This window comes from Coccomyxa subellipsoidea (assembly GCF_000258705.1).
Source record: "Coccomyxa subellipsoidea C-169, whole genome shotgun sequence".
Classification (NCBI taxonomy): domain Eukaryota; kingdom Viridiplantae; phylum Chlorophyta; class Trebouxiophyceae; family Coccomyxaceae; genus Coccomyxa; species Coccomyxa subellipsoidea.
In genome coordinates this window covers 1,836,013-1,850,487 of record NW_005178031.1, presented here as the reverse complement: position 1 = coordinate 1,850,487, position 14,475 = coordinate 1,836,013, and the positions used below count along the sequence as shown (strand labels likewise).

At 50.2% G+C, this 14,475-nt stretch overlaps 6 protein-coding genes across 6 annotated transcripts; 2 read left to right on the top strand and 4 right to left on the bottom strand.

Moving 5' to 3' along the window:
- Window positions 1-890: 890 nt before the first annotated feature.
- Window positions 891-2,276, top strand: COCSUDRAFT_56895 (hypothetical protein; the record flags this gene model as incomplete). Its single annotated transcript, XM_005646191.1, has 6 exons — window positions 891-986; window positions 1,183-1,272; window positions 1,405-1,536; window positions 1,631-1,832; window positions 2,004-2,140; window positions 2,238-2,276. 6 exons carry the CDS (start codon window positions 891-893, stop codon window positions 2,274-2,276), a joined length of 696 nt encoding a protein of 231 aa, XP_005646248.1.
- An 822-nt stretch (window positions 2,277-3,098) lies between these two features.
- COCSUDRAFT_24815 (hypothetical protein) lies at window positions 3,099-4,969 on the bottom strand. The gene is made up of 5 exons (XM_005646190.1): window positions 4,753-4,969; window positions 4,534-4,591; window positions 4,368-4,419; window positions 4,140-4,265; window positions 3,099-3,780 (listed from the first exon to the last, which is right to left on the bottom strand). The coding sequence occupies exons 1-5, from the start codon at window positions 4,889-4,891 to the stop codon at window positions 3,664-3,666; spliced, it is 492 nt and encodes a 163-aa protein (XP_005646247.1). The 5' UTR covers window positions 4,892-4,969; the 3' UTR covers window positions 3,099-3,663.
- Window positions 4,970-6,025: 1,056 nt separating this feature from the next.
- Window positions 6,026-8,117, bottom strand: COCSUDRAFT_17318 (glycoside hydrolase; the record flags this gene model as incomplete). The annotated part of the gene is made up of 10 exons (XM_005646189.1): window positions 6,026-6,184; window positions 6,302-6,457; window positions 6,555-6,581; window positions 6,682-6,711; window positions 6,844-6,945; window positions 7,026-7,234; window positions 7,347-7,404; window positions 7,494-7,597; window positions 7,708-7,794; window positions 7,994-8,117. 10 exons carry the CDS (start codon window positions 8,115-8,117, stop codon window positions 6,026-6,028), a joined length of 1,056 nt encoding a protein of 351 aa, XP_005646246.1.
- A 407-nt stretch (window positions 8,118-8,524) lies between these two features.
- Window positions 8,525-9,731, bottom strand: COCSUDRAFT_24812 (L30e-like protein). The gene is made up of 6 exons (XM_005646188.1): window positions 9,629-9,731; window positions 9,470-9,542; window positions 9,299-9,355; window positions 9,133-9,179; window positions 8,970-9,035; window positions 8,525-8,863 (listed from the first exon to the last, which is right to left on the bottom strand). The coding sequence occupies exons 1-6, from the start codon at window positions 9,677-9,679 to the stop codon at window positions 8,771-8,773; spliced, it is 387 nt and encodes a 128-aa protein (XP_005646245.1). The 5' UTR covers window positions 9,680-9,731; the 3' UTR covers window positions 8,525-8,770.
- Window positions 9,732-9,875: 144 nt separating this feature from the next.
- Window positions 9,876-12,074, top strand: COCSUDRAFT_48220 (DUF974-domain-containing protein). Its single transcript, XM_005646187.1, has 7 exons — window positions 9,876-10,149; window positions 10,238-10,351; window positions 10,437-10,502; window positions 10,607-11,032; window positions 11,194-11,412; window positions 11,501-11,623; window positions 11,738-12,074. The coding sequence occupies exons 1-7, from the start codon at window positions 10,018-10,020 to the stop codon at window positions 11,909-11,911; spliced, it is 1,254 nt and encodes a 417-aa protein (XP_005646244.1). The 5' UTR covers window positions 9,876-10,017; the 3' UTR covers window positions 11,912-12,074.
- Window positions 12,075-12,184: 110 nt separating this feature from the next.
- On the bottom strand, window positions 12,185-14,395 carry COCSUDRAFT_30176 (hypothetical protein). Its single transcript, XM_005646186.1, has 6 exons — window positions 14,118-14,395; window positions 13,990-14,029; window positions 13,476-13,532; window positions 13,297-13,343; window positions 13,043-13,174; window positions 12,185-12,932 (listed from the first exon to the last, which is right to left on the bottom strand). The coding sequence occupies exons 1-6, from the start codon at window positions 14,382-14,384 to the stop codon at window positions 12,855-12,857; spliced, it is 621 nt and encodes a 206-aa protein (XP_005646243.1). The 5' UTR covers window positions 14,385-14,395; the 3' UTR covers window positions 12,185-12,854.
- Window positions 14,396-14,475: the final 80 nt, after the last annotated feature.

Sequence of the window (14,475 nt, the reverse complement as noted above, 5' to 3'; positions counted from 1 at the left end):
GAGGTCCCCAAATGATCTCCGAATGGCAAGTCGCAGGATGTTCCAATAGTTTCATCAATCAGGACCTGAATATCACCCAGTCCTTTTCACCTCACATTCTGAGCCAGTGTGCTCACAAAAGGCTGTGTACTCAAAGGTGCCGTGTGTCGGCCGTGCTGCATACGAGTGTACGACACCTTTAATTCCTGACAAGTGGCATTCGGGAAACTTTCTCAAGAGCTGATCGCTGCATTGAACGTTGATGTGCGTCGATCGAGGGGAGGCGTGACGGCCCGCCAGGTTGGGCTCCACACGCAGTGCTCTGTAGCTTCCCGCTTGACACAGGGCACCTCCTAGAAATCCGTCGTACATTTAGTATCATCATGTCACCTCTGTGCTTTGTGTTGCTCCTTCTGCGTTGCTAACGGTGCCCCTGTTGTCAGCGATAGAGATCCAAACTTTATTGGATTGTCCAAGCTTGGACATGTGACCTAGGTGATCAAGAGCCTGTGCAGCCAAGTCACAGGCTTCCAAGGCACCAGCAGCGATCTTGGATGTCCTGAAGGTGTTTCTGATGCAGGTGTTATGTTTCGGCGGGCACCCTCTGACAGGCAGCCGGAATGCCAATTTTCACTGCCTGCGATGCCTAGCCCTTTCTACAGTTATGGCAGGTCTTCTCCGGGATTGCAAGAGTCAAATGCCGCGAGGACTGGAAGCATGTTCGATTCTGCCAGTGAATTTGGTGTGTTCACGCCTGTTCCACTTTGTGACAAGCTTGTGAGACATGCTTCACCTTGTGCTTGTGCCAATGTGTGAGCCAGTGCCCAACTCCTACCATAGGTTGTGAGGGCACTTCAAGTAATGCGTTTTGTGTGTTGATGAATACTTCAGAAGTCTACCTGTCCGGAAATATGGAGCGCCTGAGGCTCAATCCCGGGGCAAAGGAGTTTGTACCTCCTGGCAACGGCTTCCAGGTGTCCTGGCAGAGCTATTCTTTCCAGAAACAGGTGACAGGAGGGCACGTGCACTATTCAAAAAGTATATGAGCCTTTACGGGAGAAGCTGCAGTAGCCGGGAACATATGCTTGACATCACAGAGCTGACTTGCATGAAGTAGGAAACTTGCACTTTGCATTCCTTGATGGACAGCAGAGTGGAGTTTTTGCTGAAAACATCTATAGAATTGTGCATGGCAATGTCCAGGATGTGTCTGCTCCTGGCAGCCTACACACCTTTCAGCGCCAGTCACGGCCCAGGAGGAAGGCTGCGCTGCAGAAGCAGTTTGGGGGCAATGTGCGGCGCACCATCTATATCTGCGACGTCGATCAGCAGGCATGTATGGCTCTCCTTGTGCCTCTGCTTTTTCATTGTGTAGCACCACAGGTGACAAGGACAGCTCTGTAGGTACCATCTTTTGTTGCCCAGGTCACAGAGGCAGCACTGGCTGATGTGTTCAAGCACTCTGGGAAGATCGTGGACTGCCGCGTCTGCGGGGACCCAAACTCTGCCATGCGCTTTGCCTTCATTGAGTTTGCAGATGAAGAGGCTATTCAGCGGGTGAGCTACAATGATTCCATCTGGTGCACAGTGCTATTTCATGTTTCTCATAATATCTGATGCAGCATAGCAAAGTCTACCCTGCTTCTTGCAGGCCATCAAGCTCAATGGCACCATGCTGGGCAAGTTTCCGATCCGAGTGATGCCCTCCAAGACTGCCATTGTCCCAGTCAACAACAGCTTCCTGCCGCGCACACAAGAGGAGCTTGAACGCTGCGCCCGTACTGTGTACATTGCCAACATTGACAAGAAGGTGGACCGGGAAGAAGTGAGGGTGTTCTTCCAGACGTTGTGTGGTGAGTTGCACTGTAGCATCTTCCACTGCCTGTGCGTCTCAAACTCCTCTACATCAATAGGACATTCCTGAAACAACTGTGTACGCATTTCTCGGGCTATCTGCCACAGCAGCATTGGTCATTTTGCATTGATGCCTCCTTGTCAGCTGACATGGCACGTGTTGTTTGCAGGTCCTGTCACCAAGATCCGTCTGCTATCTGACTACAATCACGTCAGCAGCATTGCTTTTGTGGAGTTCGCAGATTTCAAGAGTGCACGGAAAGCCCTGGACTGCAGTGGAGCACTCCTGGGCTCACTGCCAATCAGGGTAGGGAAACACTTCTTGACCATCCGGCGCTCACATGCAACCTACTGTGATCAGACACCTTGCTGAATGCAGCTTACCCTCTTGCTGCCATATGCAGGTGACACCCTCGAAAGCTCCTGTGCGAGACGAGTACTGAGGCACTGATAAGCTGCTGGCCTCCTGTGCAGCTGGCTACTCAATAATCTCTTCTATATTTGAATTGATTTGATAAAGTCTTGGAATGTATGAAGTCGATACTCAAGAGCTAAGCATTAAGTTGGAACAATGTGGAACTCTTCATTTTTGGGGCAGATAGGGAGTCACTGCACGGGCTGCTGGACACAGATCTATTCAAGGCGCAGTCATCTTCATGGCTACTGCGTCTGAGGCTCACTCTTGTCCTGATCTTTGTTGCATTGCAAAGTGACGGCCATGTTCCTTGACCTAGGTAGCGCAAATGGCCTGCTGAATGCCAATGCTTGGTACAGCTGTGATGTGCCTTTGAATATGCTTGGAGGGGTTCTATTTTAGGTGATGTTCCGCATATTTTTTCCATGAGGTCTGACATCGATTGTGGATGCCCCATGTATACAGTAGAGGTGACAAAACAAGTAGAGGCAAACAAATATGGTACAACACAAAATGTATTGTTTGATTCAAGAAGTGTTCTTTGAAGACCTGTATGTGCTTTCCCGCTTGTGGGGATTTTGATGATCCACTGACTAGTGAGTCAGTGGCACTTAAATGCTACTTGCGGTGTCAGAGGCCACAGCCCCAGCCTGAGGCTTCACAAGTGACTCCCTACATGTTGTACCCACTGGCTCATGAGCCTGATCAGTGAAGTGGTTTTGGAACTGCGCAGCATGCCATTCATCCTGTAAGTCCGGACTGTAAAAGGACCATTTGTGTTTGTTGAGTCATGTCTGGGGACTTTGCCGGTTGTTCTTTGGGAATGCCGGACTTCACCGTTAAGTGGTGACCATGTTGGTGTTAAATTTTATCACTCGGAGTCTGCCTCGAAGGTCGTCGCATCTGCACTCAAGATCCGACGTGATGTACATATAAAGATCACACCCTTCACTGGAATGCTTGTATGAAACCATCGCTTTCCTGACGGCAATGCCCAAATTAAGTCACTGCTCATCCTACACATGACGATAAAAACCTGATTCCATGTGTCAGCCAGCTGTTTCAAATGCAGGATCCCAGTACAATACGGCCACGCAATATGGCAGGTAAGCGCTGACATTTGAGCCTCAACTCACCATGCTTGCCCCACTCAGTGACTCTATCAAACGCACATCTTGACACAGTTTGCCATGTTTTCAAATGATGATTTGGGTTCAATGCAACCTGTGCTCAAGCGATTCCTCAGATCCACAAATTGCTGGCGCTTGTTTGTTACCCTCTCCGTGCATCTCAATGGAGCGAACCTTGGTGCGTAATGGCTCTCTCACTCTGCGCTCGCTTTCAAAGTGAAAGCAGTGCTCCATAAGCTCACACAACTCAATAGATGCTGGTAAGCATTCAGCCACAATTGCACATCATGGCTGCACGCCTGTCATGCCCTTGGTGGCCTCCACAACCTCATCCAGAGTAATGCTTGTATCTTCTCCACGGAAACTGTTGTCCTCGGTCAGGAACAGCATGCAATGACACTCCTGCAGCAGGTAGAGCATTTGTTGAGCAAAAGACACATCAAAAAAGGTATGTACATAATGGAGATATTTAGTCCGCCCAATCTAGAGGAGCACCCGTGAAAATGGGGCGAAAGAGATATGGCCTGCCCAAATCCAAATCGAGCTGCAAAATGAGGAACTGGGGAGCTCAAAACAACAGCGAATTCACAGATAATTTACAGTAGAGCCTAGGGACATTTTAAGCAAGCGCTTACGTGCGGACCACTCTAATTCCTCGTGATAATGGAGACCCCAAGATAATGGAGCCCCCAAACCACCTCCTTCAGTGCAAGGTCCTAACAGATCTATCAAAGTGTGATCGCACGATCGTTGTGACATACCTTGCGCTCACGCATGGGTACGCATGGGCAATTCCAGAAGCCTTGCTCTGCTTCCAGTTTCTTGTCGTCATAGTGTCTGCAGGGGCACAAGGGTGCGCCAAGTTCGTCCTTGTGCTCTGCAAGCCCCTGCAAATGCCACTCACAGTCATGAGCTGACAACTAGGACGTCAAGTGATGACAGCAGGTTCCACAGTACTGCTGAGCAGAAGCAACTGTGTTGCCTCACACCTTGATAACCACGGCGGTGACAGACTTGTCGACGCAGAAATACGTTCCTGTCCTGCAAGAAGTAAGCATGACGATATGACGACTTTAACACAGGATTTGGACAGCGAAAGATACCGCTAAGCTAGGGAGGAGCTAGGTACAGCTATGCGGATTGATAGTATCTCACCTTCTGGCGTATTGCTCTGAAAATTTCCTCATAGTCTCCAGGGTCTTCGTGTCAGGCTCTGCAGCAAATGCATGCTTCATGCCAGTCATAGGATAATCAAAATCGAAGCTGTTGGATCATATTTGCAGTATAAACGGACAGTCCTCCGAACATCCTAGCTAAAGAGAGGCAGAGTGATAAGGCATTCTCTGTTCTGCAATGAGTAGATCTAGGAAGAACCTGCAGAAGCCCTGGTCAAAATGATCTGTCTGTTTTTGCTTTTGAGATGCTGCCTGCTGGCTGGAAGAACTGTCCCTGATCGGTTCTGAAGGCCACTGAGCAAGCACACATTACTGCAAGAACATACTGAGCCGATCATTGTTGGCAATGGCAATCTCAACTCTGCTGATCCAGAGAAGTTCAATCTTGATTCGAACTTATCAAGATGAGCTGTGAGATGATGATTGCGCGAAACACTGGACCTCCAAGGACCAACAAGACGCACGTGGAAGGATTTGATGAGGGAACGGCGTTGGCCGGTGACTCTATGTAAGATTTGGGAAAGTTGATGCATGCACACAGTATCTCTCACTTGGAGTTCAAGTCCGTCAAAGATTCAGATAAGGGCGGCGGCTGCCCTGCCTTGAAGCGCGCAACCATCGTTATCTATTTCATGATGTCAACAGGGAGCGGCGCCGGCATGATGACTCACCATGACGTCATCATGCCGGTCGACCGGTGTCAGACCGGTGTCAGCTGTGGGTGGAATGCTGATTAGAGTGTGCCACGCAAGAACACGTCCAGCAGTTACATCAAGGGATATTAGTGCACCCTGATCGCACTGTCACACATTGAGAGTACCAGCTTTTGAGACTGGGCAGTGCACTGGCATGCTTGCAGCGGATCCGCGCATGCGCAGAGTTGCTCAGAGATAGTGCGGATTGAGATCTGCGCACACATGTTCTACCCCGGCAAAGTTGCAACAAGACAGTGTCGCAGCATCTGTCAAGCATAACAACCTACTGGCGTCCAAGATTGCTTCACCCTTGATCAAATTTTCATGACATTTTTGTCATCAAGGCTTTTAGCGATGACTCGTCAATCAGCAGCACTGCGGCAGTCAATTTTTGCGGCACGATCATGCAGCCTGATCAGCTGACCTGGATTTTACTGCTAGTACTTGATGCCTGATGCCGGGCAAGCTTTGCGGGCTGGCCGGGCACAGCCTGAAGCCCAGAAGATTGGTCCCCTGTTCGCACAAGCGCATGCAGGGCGCTGTGCTGCAGCCACGGTCTCCATTCTTTGTGCTCTGAAGAGCTCTTGACAGGTGAGATCTGCACCATGCGCACATCGTGGAGACCCACAACGCCTGTCCAGGACTCTCTGAATGTCCCAAGGTCCTTCTTGGCAAAAAGGTCCCGTACGGTGGCATCCACCTCATTCTCATAGCCTGCGCAGCAGTATTAACAGTGAGATGAAGCAATGCGGAGTCCAGGACAGAGAAATTGACTGGTCAGCTGAAACAGATCCAGCCCTTACCAAGATCCTGCCATTGGACAGTGACGTTGGAGAGCGGGTACTGAGTTCCAGATGTGTGGCGGTTGAAGAGCACCACTGCTCGACTGCCGTCCTCCAGAGGGCCGGCATACACCTGACGAGCATTGCTAGAAGCCTCAACAAGTGTTTCCACACGACAAATAATCGAGGGTCTGGACTGCATGCAGCATGGCCCAAGCATGTCTCATGGGGGACCACAGCAGCTTGCCTCAGTTGGGCCGCGCTTCCAGACTAGGTCCCCAGCAACCCCTAGTTTGTCCTGGTTCACTGCAATGACCTCCTCGGCTGTCAGGATCTCCAACGCTGTTTTACTGAGTCTGCGCAGGTCTGTCCCCACCATGAGGGGCGATTTGAGGACAGCCCATAACGCAAAATTTGCCCTTTGTTCCTGCACAGGGCGCATGACAAAATCAGCACTGGGCGCTTGACTTCTTTCCACCCAAAACCAGATCAGGGACTGATTCGGGCCAGCCAAAGAAGCTCACCTGCTCCGTCAAGCCTGGATTGCCCACCTAAACGGGCAAATGGCACAATCAGGCAAAGGAATTAATGCAGCTAATACAAAGGACTCACACAGTAGTATGATGGGTGTATCATGCAGGGCGATCGCACCTCCAGCATGTCCGGGTCATTCCATGCCCCCTACGGAAAATTTAGATACAGTTGTCAGAATTGTTGATGGCTCCAAGGTGTGACATGCGGTGCGTGCACAACAAAGGGGCCTGTGCATGGCGTTTAATTTCATTTGACATTAATAGAGGTGGGTGGGCGCACAGGTTTGGCGTATTTGGACAAGCCAATAGTATTGTCAAGACACCGAAGCATGCTCTCCCAGTTTGGGCTGATGTCGCCTGTCGTCCTCCAGGAATTAGCAATCTGCAGCAATTGCCACCTTCATTTATCATTCTCCAGCTTGCTGAATCTGCCGATATGAGCAAATCTTTAAGCAGGTGTACCTTGGGCGCCCAAAGCCACGGATCACCAACCCCCCAATCACACATGGAGTATAGTATTGGTCGCCCTGTGCCATTGAGAGCTGTATGCATAGCGGTATAGCGATCTATGACCCAATCAGATGCTGGCGCCCAGCAATTGTCATACTTCAAGAAATCCACGCCCCAATCCGCAAATGATTCAGCATCTTCCTTCTCATGGTAGCGACTGCCTGCATGGTACAAAAGAAACAACAATCACGGAAATGCAAACACCAGAATGCAACTGCTTGAATCTGCACTTCTATTTTTTGCAGAAGTGTTTGGCCTTTCAGATGCTCTCACCGGGGTACCCAAGGCATGTATGCGACCCAGCATCGCTGTACATTCCAAATTTGAGGCCCTGCGTCATAGGGTTTTACACAGTGATTATCCAAAAAAGTAGTCTTGGCCTGCAGTGCATGCCTTGCAGACAATGAGTCTGATACATACCTTTGAGTGAACATAGTCGGCCATGGTTTTCATTCCTGAGGGAAAGCGGTCACTATTGGCATGTAGTCTGCCTTGATCATCGCGCTGGAGGTTGGACCAAGCATCTGAAAGTAACCAGCGGGTCAGAACAATCAACGGCCAAAGGCAGGCCAACAGTTTATCAAAACTAAACCTTTTGTCATGTGATGTAGAGGAAGTCAGGCTGACTGCACACCGTCAATGACAAGGTAATGGTAACCAGCTTTTTTCAGTCCAGAGCTGACCATCAAGTCTGCTGTTGCTCGAATGAGGTCCTCATCAACTGCACAAGAGCGAACTTGTTTATTCTGGTGTATTCCGTTGAGACAGCCCATTGCACCGCGGGCGACACCGTGATGCATTCTTAAGGATTTGTTGCCATTGTCCTTCGTATCATTTCAATTGGAAATTGCAGCAATGTTCCAGATCCGTGCTGAGATTGAATGTGATCAAGAGCAGTTTTGCACTGATCGACTGCTTACTGTCTCCTCCGTAAGCATTCCAGGTGTTATAGCCAAGAGCAGGCGATCTAGCCTGCCCATTGTCGAGGCAGCTCGCCTGCAGGACCGACGCAAGCAGTAGTGCACAGAAAGTGGTGGAGATCATCCTTCGTCTCTTTCTTCAAATTTTCAAATTATACAGCTTTTTAGGAATTTTCAAAAGCATTTCAGCTTGTGACAAACGATTCACGGTGCATGAATCTCTGAGAGTTTCTTCCCTGAGCCAGGGAGCTGTTTGGTGACGTCAGCACCTTTTTAGGCATGCAAAGAGGGTTCGATGATGCTGTCCTTGTGGTGTCTCATTGTCGGTTTTGCAATTGGCTATGCTTCGCGGTCTACTGGAAAGCATCCTTGCTCTTTGCAGAAAGTAGTGCTCCTGTCCCTCAGCTAGATTATCAATTGATCTGCAAACGGTAGCCTGAGGGCCTAGACCCACTGGGTCGCTTCTTGGCAACTTGCTTGAAGCCGCTTCTGACCCGGGATCGCAAACATGCTGTGCCCAACAGCATTTTTGTGAACTTCATTCATTAAATGGTTCTGTATGCATGCCATCCATGCCACTCCATCCGTTTCACAGCACTGCAGGCCATGGCCCGTCAACTTGGTTGTGCCACACAATCCATCACTGGCAGTCAAAGCTCAAAATTGCAAATGCCATTACAGCAGTTACCAGTATCGTGGGGGTCAGGTAAAAGTACACTGCAACTCCATTTCTATGCCAGAGCGCCAAGGTCAATTTCAACACCGTCCGTGAGTTCTTCAAATGAGCAGCTTCTCAATTGAAAGCTTCAGCGTCTGAATCTGACCCTTCAGCTGGCTCCCTTCGTTGGTGGTGACAGAGCATGAGATCACCTGCATAACAAAAAGGCTGAGTACTGTTCAGCACTTCCATCCACCCAGATGCTGTTAAGTTGAGCGTGCTCAACATGGATTCAAGGTGCTACAGTTGTTGTCATACCGGCCTTGCGACGCCACAGGCGCGCCCCAGAGCAGCCTTGGATGGGACAAAAACGTATGGCACGTTCTGCAAGAGAAGAGAATGTCAGGGAATGTCCATGATTAGAGTAATGATAATCGACAGGAATGCATGGGGTTTTCCCAAAAACATACAACCAGTTTACCTTGTCCTCAGCAAGCAGCGGAAGATGCAGAAGGATCTCCAGGGGCTCTGCAAGCTTCAAATGGTTCTCAGCACCAGGCCATGTAAATTGACTCCGACCCCCGAACACAACAAGAAATAATCAGGTGCATAAAAGCACAATGGCTGTGCAGAAATATTGCGCTTACCTGCGTCAGCTGCCAGGACAACAAACTCTGAGATCCCACGGTTCAGAGTCTTTGTAGCTGCATTTACCCAGCACCCAGAGCTTTAGATCCTTAACAATATGCAACATTCATGTATGAAATAGCTTCATGACTTACTGGCAGCACGCAGGCTGATACAAAAACACCCCACACCTTCATTTGCACCCTTCCGCAGTTGTTTGTAGTTGGCCGCCTGCTGTACTATGTCCAGAATTGTTGTCGTCAACTGCATAGTGACAAACTATGTTAAAATTCACACAAGACTATGCGATAAAGTAGGCGTCAAAGCATGAAGAATGAAAAACAACTTACCTGGGCATCAGCCAAAGGGTAGGCCTTCGGGTTCACTGCCTCACCGGACATGGCTCACTGGCTCCCCCGTTGATAGAAGAAATAATCAAAGGATGAAGACGATTTCTGTTGGTGTTTGGGCGAGCAGAATGAGCGGAGCCGTCAAGCTGGCCACAAACCCTACCAACACCCTCTAGATCTTTGCCCTAGCTAGCACATTCGGACTATTTCTCGGACTTGCAAATTTACTCAATTGGACCCTGAGGCAACGGCTTGACCTCTAGGTGGGGCAATCTACTACATGACATTCAAGCCGGTATGCTGATAGTCGATCGCTGTTGGCGATGGGAGCAGATCAAAACAAAATCCTTTTCAGAAAACCAGTGCAATAAATGGTTGAGTAGAAAAGGATGCACGCTTTGGCGTTTAGGGTGATGAGGCTCTGCAGGCCGGACATACCTGCGGAGTTCCCAAAAGGTCTTGGTCTCAGACAAGATTTTCTGCCTGATGATCTGGCCTTGGAATCGAATTCAGGAGAGGAGGTGCGAGGATCAGCAGATTTTTTCTCTTGGAAGCTTCGCAAGGATCGTGCATTCCCAGCGAACCATCTCAAATTGTACCTGCTGACAGGACTTGACAGGACCATTTGCACATCGAGCGAACATTGAAAACCCGATCGATGCTCTTGGCATCGATGGTGTCCTTGAGCTGCCGCAGAATTTCGGCACTATTCATCTGGGTGAAGTAAGGAACCCTCCACAGTTGGTCATAGAAGCCAGGACTTGTCTGGCTGTGTCTGTCTGAGGGATCAAACTTTCCCTATGTGCAGGCGTTCAGCAGCTATATCTCGGTGGGCAATTACTCGAACGCCACCGTGGAAGAAGTTGTCATCAAGGTCCGGATGCCGCCCTTTCCACTGCTTCACTGCTGAATCGTTTCTCACATCGCGGATGCTCCAAACTCCCCAAGATCACCAGGTGGCAGAGGAATCGTTCGCAGGCTGAATTGCAGAGCGCCCGACAGAAGATGACACTGTATGAAACGGCAACGCCCCTGCCAAAGCTTGATCCTGGAGAGCGTCACGACTTCCTGATAAAGCATGACATCAAGGAGATCTCTGCTTACACCCTTATCTGCAGCACATCCTACATTGATAAAGGCGAGACAGCGTATCAGCCACAGTACTTCAAGTTCGTGGCCCAGAACCCACTGTCAGTCCGCACCAAGATAAGGTCATTGACACGGCAGACTTTCCTGGAGGCCTGCGTGGAGAACTTGACTAGCAGACCCCTAGTTCTGGCATATATCCGCCTGGATGCAGCTCCAAGTGTTGTGGCAGTCCCTGCAAGCAGTGCTTGGAGCGATGGGGAGCCATCAAAGGATGCGGAGAGCAGCTCGCTGGGAAGCTACGCAGATTCCTTGCAGGTGCGTTAGCAAGGCACAGGTATCAGTTGATCAGTGATGTGCATCATCACAACTGTTCAACTGTGGTGTGGACCCAATAAGTGCATGCTCTGCAATGTTGTAACTGCATTGCTTCATATGGTGAGATGCTTGAGAAGCTTTTGTGATGCACATCCTTCCAGATAGTGGACGCCGGGGGGTCCAGCAACTTCCTGTATGCGTTGCATTCCTCCAAGGCATCGCCAGCAGAGGCTGGCAGTGCGCTCACTGGCGCTTTGGGCAAAATGGAGATTCGGTGGCGTGGCAATTTGGGCAAATTGGGGCGGCTGCAGACTCAGCAGATCATGGCAAACGCTGTCAACTCCAAGGATGTCGAGCTGCTTCTGACATCCCTGCCACAAGTGCGTGGTGGACTCTGCTTTGGAGATCCACTTCACTGCCCCAATATATTCTCGTGCCTCAGATCTAAGGCCATGCTTGGCTACGCAGGCAGTGCACCTTGAAATACCGTTTGCTGCGAAAGTTACTGTCAGGAGTAATGTGGACCGCACTCTCGAAAACCTTGCTCTCCGCGTCCCTGAGCAGCCAGCAGAAGGCGGGCTCGTCGTTGAGGTGAGCACAGACACATATAAGGTGGTATATCAGCCTGTGTGTTGTTGCGACTCGCCTGGAACTGCTACATGCACACACTTGGCGCTAAACAGTTTTGTGTCCTCTGCTCTGCAGGACCTGAGCTCTACAGTTGTATCGAGATTAGATGCGTACGGCAGCAGCTCTGTGGTGTGCACACTACTGCCCATGAAAGAAGGTCTTCAGAAGCTGCAAGCTGTTGAGCTGATCAGTCAGCAGGATGGCAGGATTCTGGATGTGATGGATATCGATTGCTTTGTGAACCGATAGCAACAATGCTGCTGCTGCAGCACTTTGAAATAATTTGTACAATACAAAGGAACAGAAACGGACCATTTGTACAACTTGGCTTGTGCACATGTACTGTCTGGAGGGCACATCAGTACATGAGTCTGGATGGAGATCTATGGGCAATACCTGCAAGCATGCAGTTTCCTACGTGTGACAAGACCCCCTGTGTGCTCATGCATTTGTTTCGGGTGTGCATTCACGCACTGTGGCACCAAAATTATAAGACAGATCTCAGATTGGACGCTATCACTTGATCAGAAAGGACATGTACATGTTGCCCTCCAGATTACAGTGACACATGGAATTAGTAAGTAGCATGCAGCGGTACATAATTACACTAGCAACACATCAGGTCAGCAGCCTTGCCATAGGAAACAGCAGCCACCAAATTATTCTTGCATACAACATGTTCTCAGATATACTGCAGTCAAAAATCTGACAGAAGATGTCAGAATCATTATCATCATGAGCTCACATCCCCAACAAGTGTCTGCGAGGAAACAAGATGATTCCCATCCCGTCTGATTGCTGCTGCGCGAGATTAAAAGCATGCGTTGGCTGAAAAGCAAACAGTACCTCAAAAATGCGCTCATGACTGTTGAATAAGATGAGCTATGGTACATTGCAGCCAGAGATGGCTGCGGTGTAATGCCTGCAAGAAGCTAATGTACGCCGCCTCTATGCGGCCTCAACAGTGTTTGCAATTCAGCTGACGAACACAGGAACATGCTGTCCCTTTCCATCGTCTTGACACTCTATTTTGTACAAAGGACTGCAGAGAGGCAGTGGCCCAGTTGAGATCTGCACTCGCCAGGCTAAAGATGATGCAAACGCGCCAGTCTTGCACTATAAGTACACTGCCGTAATCAAGATTCTGACCGCCATGCACCCGCCTCACAGACTGCCCTCTTGAAGTCCACTGCTAGTCTTCCCTTGGCTCCAAAGCAGCCCGCCTCGCCGCTGCCACGAACAGGGCAATGACCTTGCTCTCATCCACAGTCTGCAATCCACAGTCCTCATTCAGCACCACCAGTCAAAGATGCCCCTGTGACATATTACTCTTGCCAAAAAATCCACACCTTCTGCTATGACGGAAATCGCTGGACATACCTGTGCCATGAAGTGTCGGCCCACAGCCATGACGAGCTGGTCCTTGCTGCTGTTGGGCCCCACATCAGGCAGCTTGTAGAACCTCCGATACCTCTTCAGCGCTGCAGTCTCCAGATTGTGGAAATTGATCCTCTGCACATCAGTCACACAGGCCTCTCGCATGACAGCAGATTTCTGAGGTGCTCAATTGACACAGCAGCATTACATCAATGCCAGGAACGCCATGTAGGATCACCACAACATTGGCCACCTACCGGCTGGCTGCCATGCCGCACAGATATCCGCCGCTGATGAGGCAATTCTGCACCACAAAACATCAACACGTCAGCACTCCCAAAACAGCCACACTTGTGGCAGAGGAATCACTGTGTTCTGACCAACGCAACCCTCAGGAAGGTCCTGCCAAGACACTCCTTGGCTGCAAAGGTGGCACCTGGAGAGGGAGCCAGCGGCCTGGGTGGTCTCCTTGCCCGCATCCGTGGAAGCGCCTCTGCACACCATGCACAGCAGTGTCAGTGGCTGTACAAATAGCTGGCGCTGGGCTCATCATCATTGCCTGCAGTTCACTATTCTCTTGCCTCCTATATGGTTCTGAGACTGCTGGTGATACAATATGCTTCTCCAATTCCAAGAGTAGCACGCCCAAAGAACAGGCTGCCAATGGTCATTAGATTTCTTCCAAGCACTCCCGCTGGAGAATCTGTCTGATTGGCTCTGTGGACAGCCGGAAAGGTTTGGCCCACGTCTGGATGTTAACATCCGGTTCCGGAAGAAGCTTCCGTCAAAGGCTTGGCTTGGCTCTGAAGGCCTCGCTGATAATAGAAAGGCCACCTCACTAGCCGGAACACCGTGTCCAACTGCTTCCTTGAGAGCTCAGCTTTCTGTGGGCGCTCTGCAACGAGGCGTTTCGCCCAAAGCACCTTGCCCGAGAACATATGAGAAGATACCTGCTTGATTCGCTGCATTCTCCTCCTCCTCCGAGAAATCCTGCAAGACATTAGAAAGATTCAGGTGGTGGGCTTGGACGTATCAGGCAGGATAGCATCGTTCGAAACCAGCGGATGCAACAACGGACCGATTCTTGGTGTCCCGTAGGTGGTTCGAGGACTGTGAGTGCATTCCTCTGCAGCCTTACTTCCTCCCCGCTGCTCAGCCGCAGCCAGTGCCATCCTCCAAGACCCACAGCTTTCCTGACGCGGCCTTTCAAGCCAACCAGAGCCTGTTTTGTGCGTTGATTCCCGGAAATGAGGACCGAAGTCCCACGGTGTAATAGCTGCAGAGCCATCGTCCCGTCATCCTCGTCATGGCTATCATCCCCACTGCTGCTGGGCATTTGACGCATTGATGGCTGCTCCTGATCGTCCATCATGTTTGTTGGGTCTCACTTTGCAGTTTGGTTGAGGTGGCACCCAGGGCCCCTCAATTGAAGCTGT

What these genes read in the sequence shown, in the direction of transcription:
- COCSUDRAFT_30176 (XM_005646186.1), bottom strand. Translation starts at nt 14,384, where the DNA reads ATGCGTCAAATGCCCAGCAGCAGTGGGGATGATAGCCATGACGAGGAT. An exon ending in CTACGGGACACCAAGAATCG is followed by an intron (nt 14,030 to 14,117) that starts GTCCGTTGTTGC and finishes AATGTCTTGCAG; the next exon opens with GATTTCTCGGAGGAGGAGGA. An exon ending in GCCGACACTTCATGGCACAG is followed by an intron (nt 12,933 to 13,042) that starts GTATGTCCAGCG and finishes TGTGGATTGCAG; the next exon opens with ACTGTGGATGAGAGCAAGGT.
- COCSUDRAFT_48220 (XM_005646187.1), top strand. Translation starts at nt 10,018, where the DNA reads ATGCACGCTTTGGCGTTTAGGGTGATGAGGCTCTGCAGGCCGGACATA. An exon ending in TTCTGACATCCCTGCCACAA is followed by an intron (nt 11,413 to 11,500) that starts GTGCGTGGTGGA and finishes TTGGCTACGCAG; the next exon opens with GCAGTGCACCTTGAAATACC. An exon ending in AAGGCGGGCTCGTCGTTGAG is followed by an intron (nt 11,624 to 11,737) that starts GTGAGCACAGAC and finishes TCTGCTCTGCAG; the next exon opens with GACCTGAGCTCTACAGTTGT.
- COCSUDRAFT_24812 (XM_005646188.1), bottom strand. Translation starts at nt 9,679, where the DNA reads ATGTCCGGTGAGGCAGTGAACCCGAAGGCCTACCCTTTGGCTGATGCC. An exon ending in ACCCTTTGGCTGATGCCCAG is followed by an intron (nt 9,543 to 9,628) that starts GTAAGTTGTTTT and finishes GTCACTATGCAG; the next exon opens with TTGACGACAACAATTCTGGA. An exon ending in TGTCCTGGCAGCTGACGCAG is followed by an intron (nt 9,180 to 9,298) that starts GTAAGCGCAATA and finishes TGAAGCTTGCAG; the next exon opens with AGCCCCTGGAGATCCTTCTG.
- COCSUDRAFT_24815 (XM_005646190.1), bottom strand. Translation starts at nt 4,891, where the DNA reads ATGATCGGCTCAGTATGTTCTTGCAGTAATGTGTGCTTGCTCAGTGGC. An exon ending in TCAGAGCAATACGCCAGAAG is followed by an intron (nt 4,420 to 4,533) that starts GTGAGATACTAT and finishes TACTTCTTGCAG; the next exon opens with GACAGGAACGTATTTCTGCG. An exon ending in TACCCATGCGTGAGCGCAAG is followed by an intron (nt 3,781 to 4,139) that starts GTATGTCACAAC and finishes TACCTGCTGCAG; the next exon opens with GAGTGTCATTGCATGCTGTT.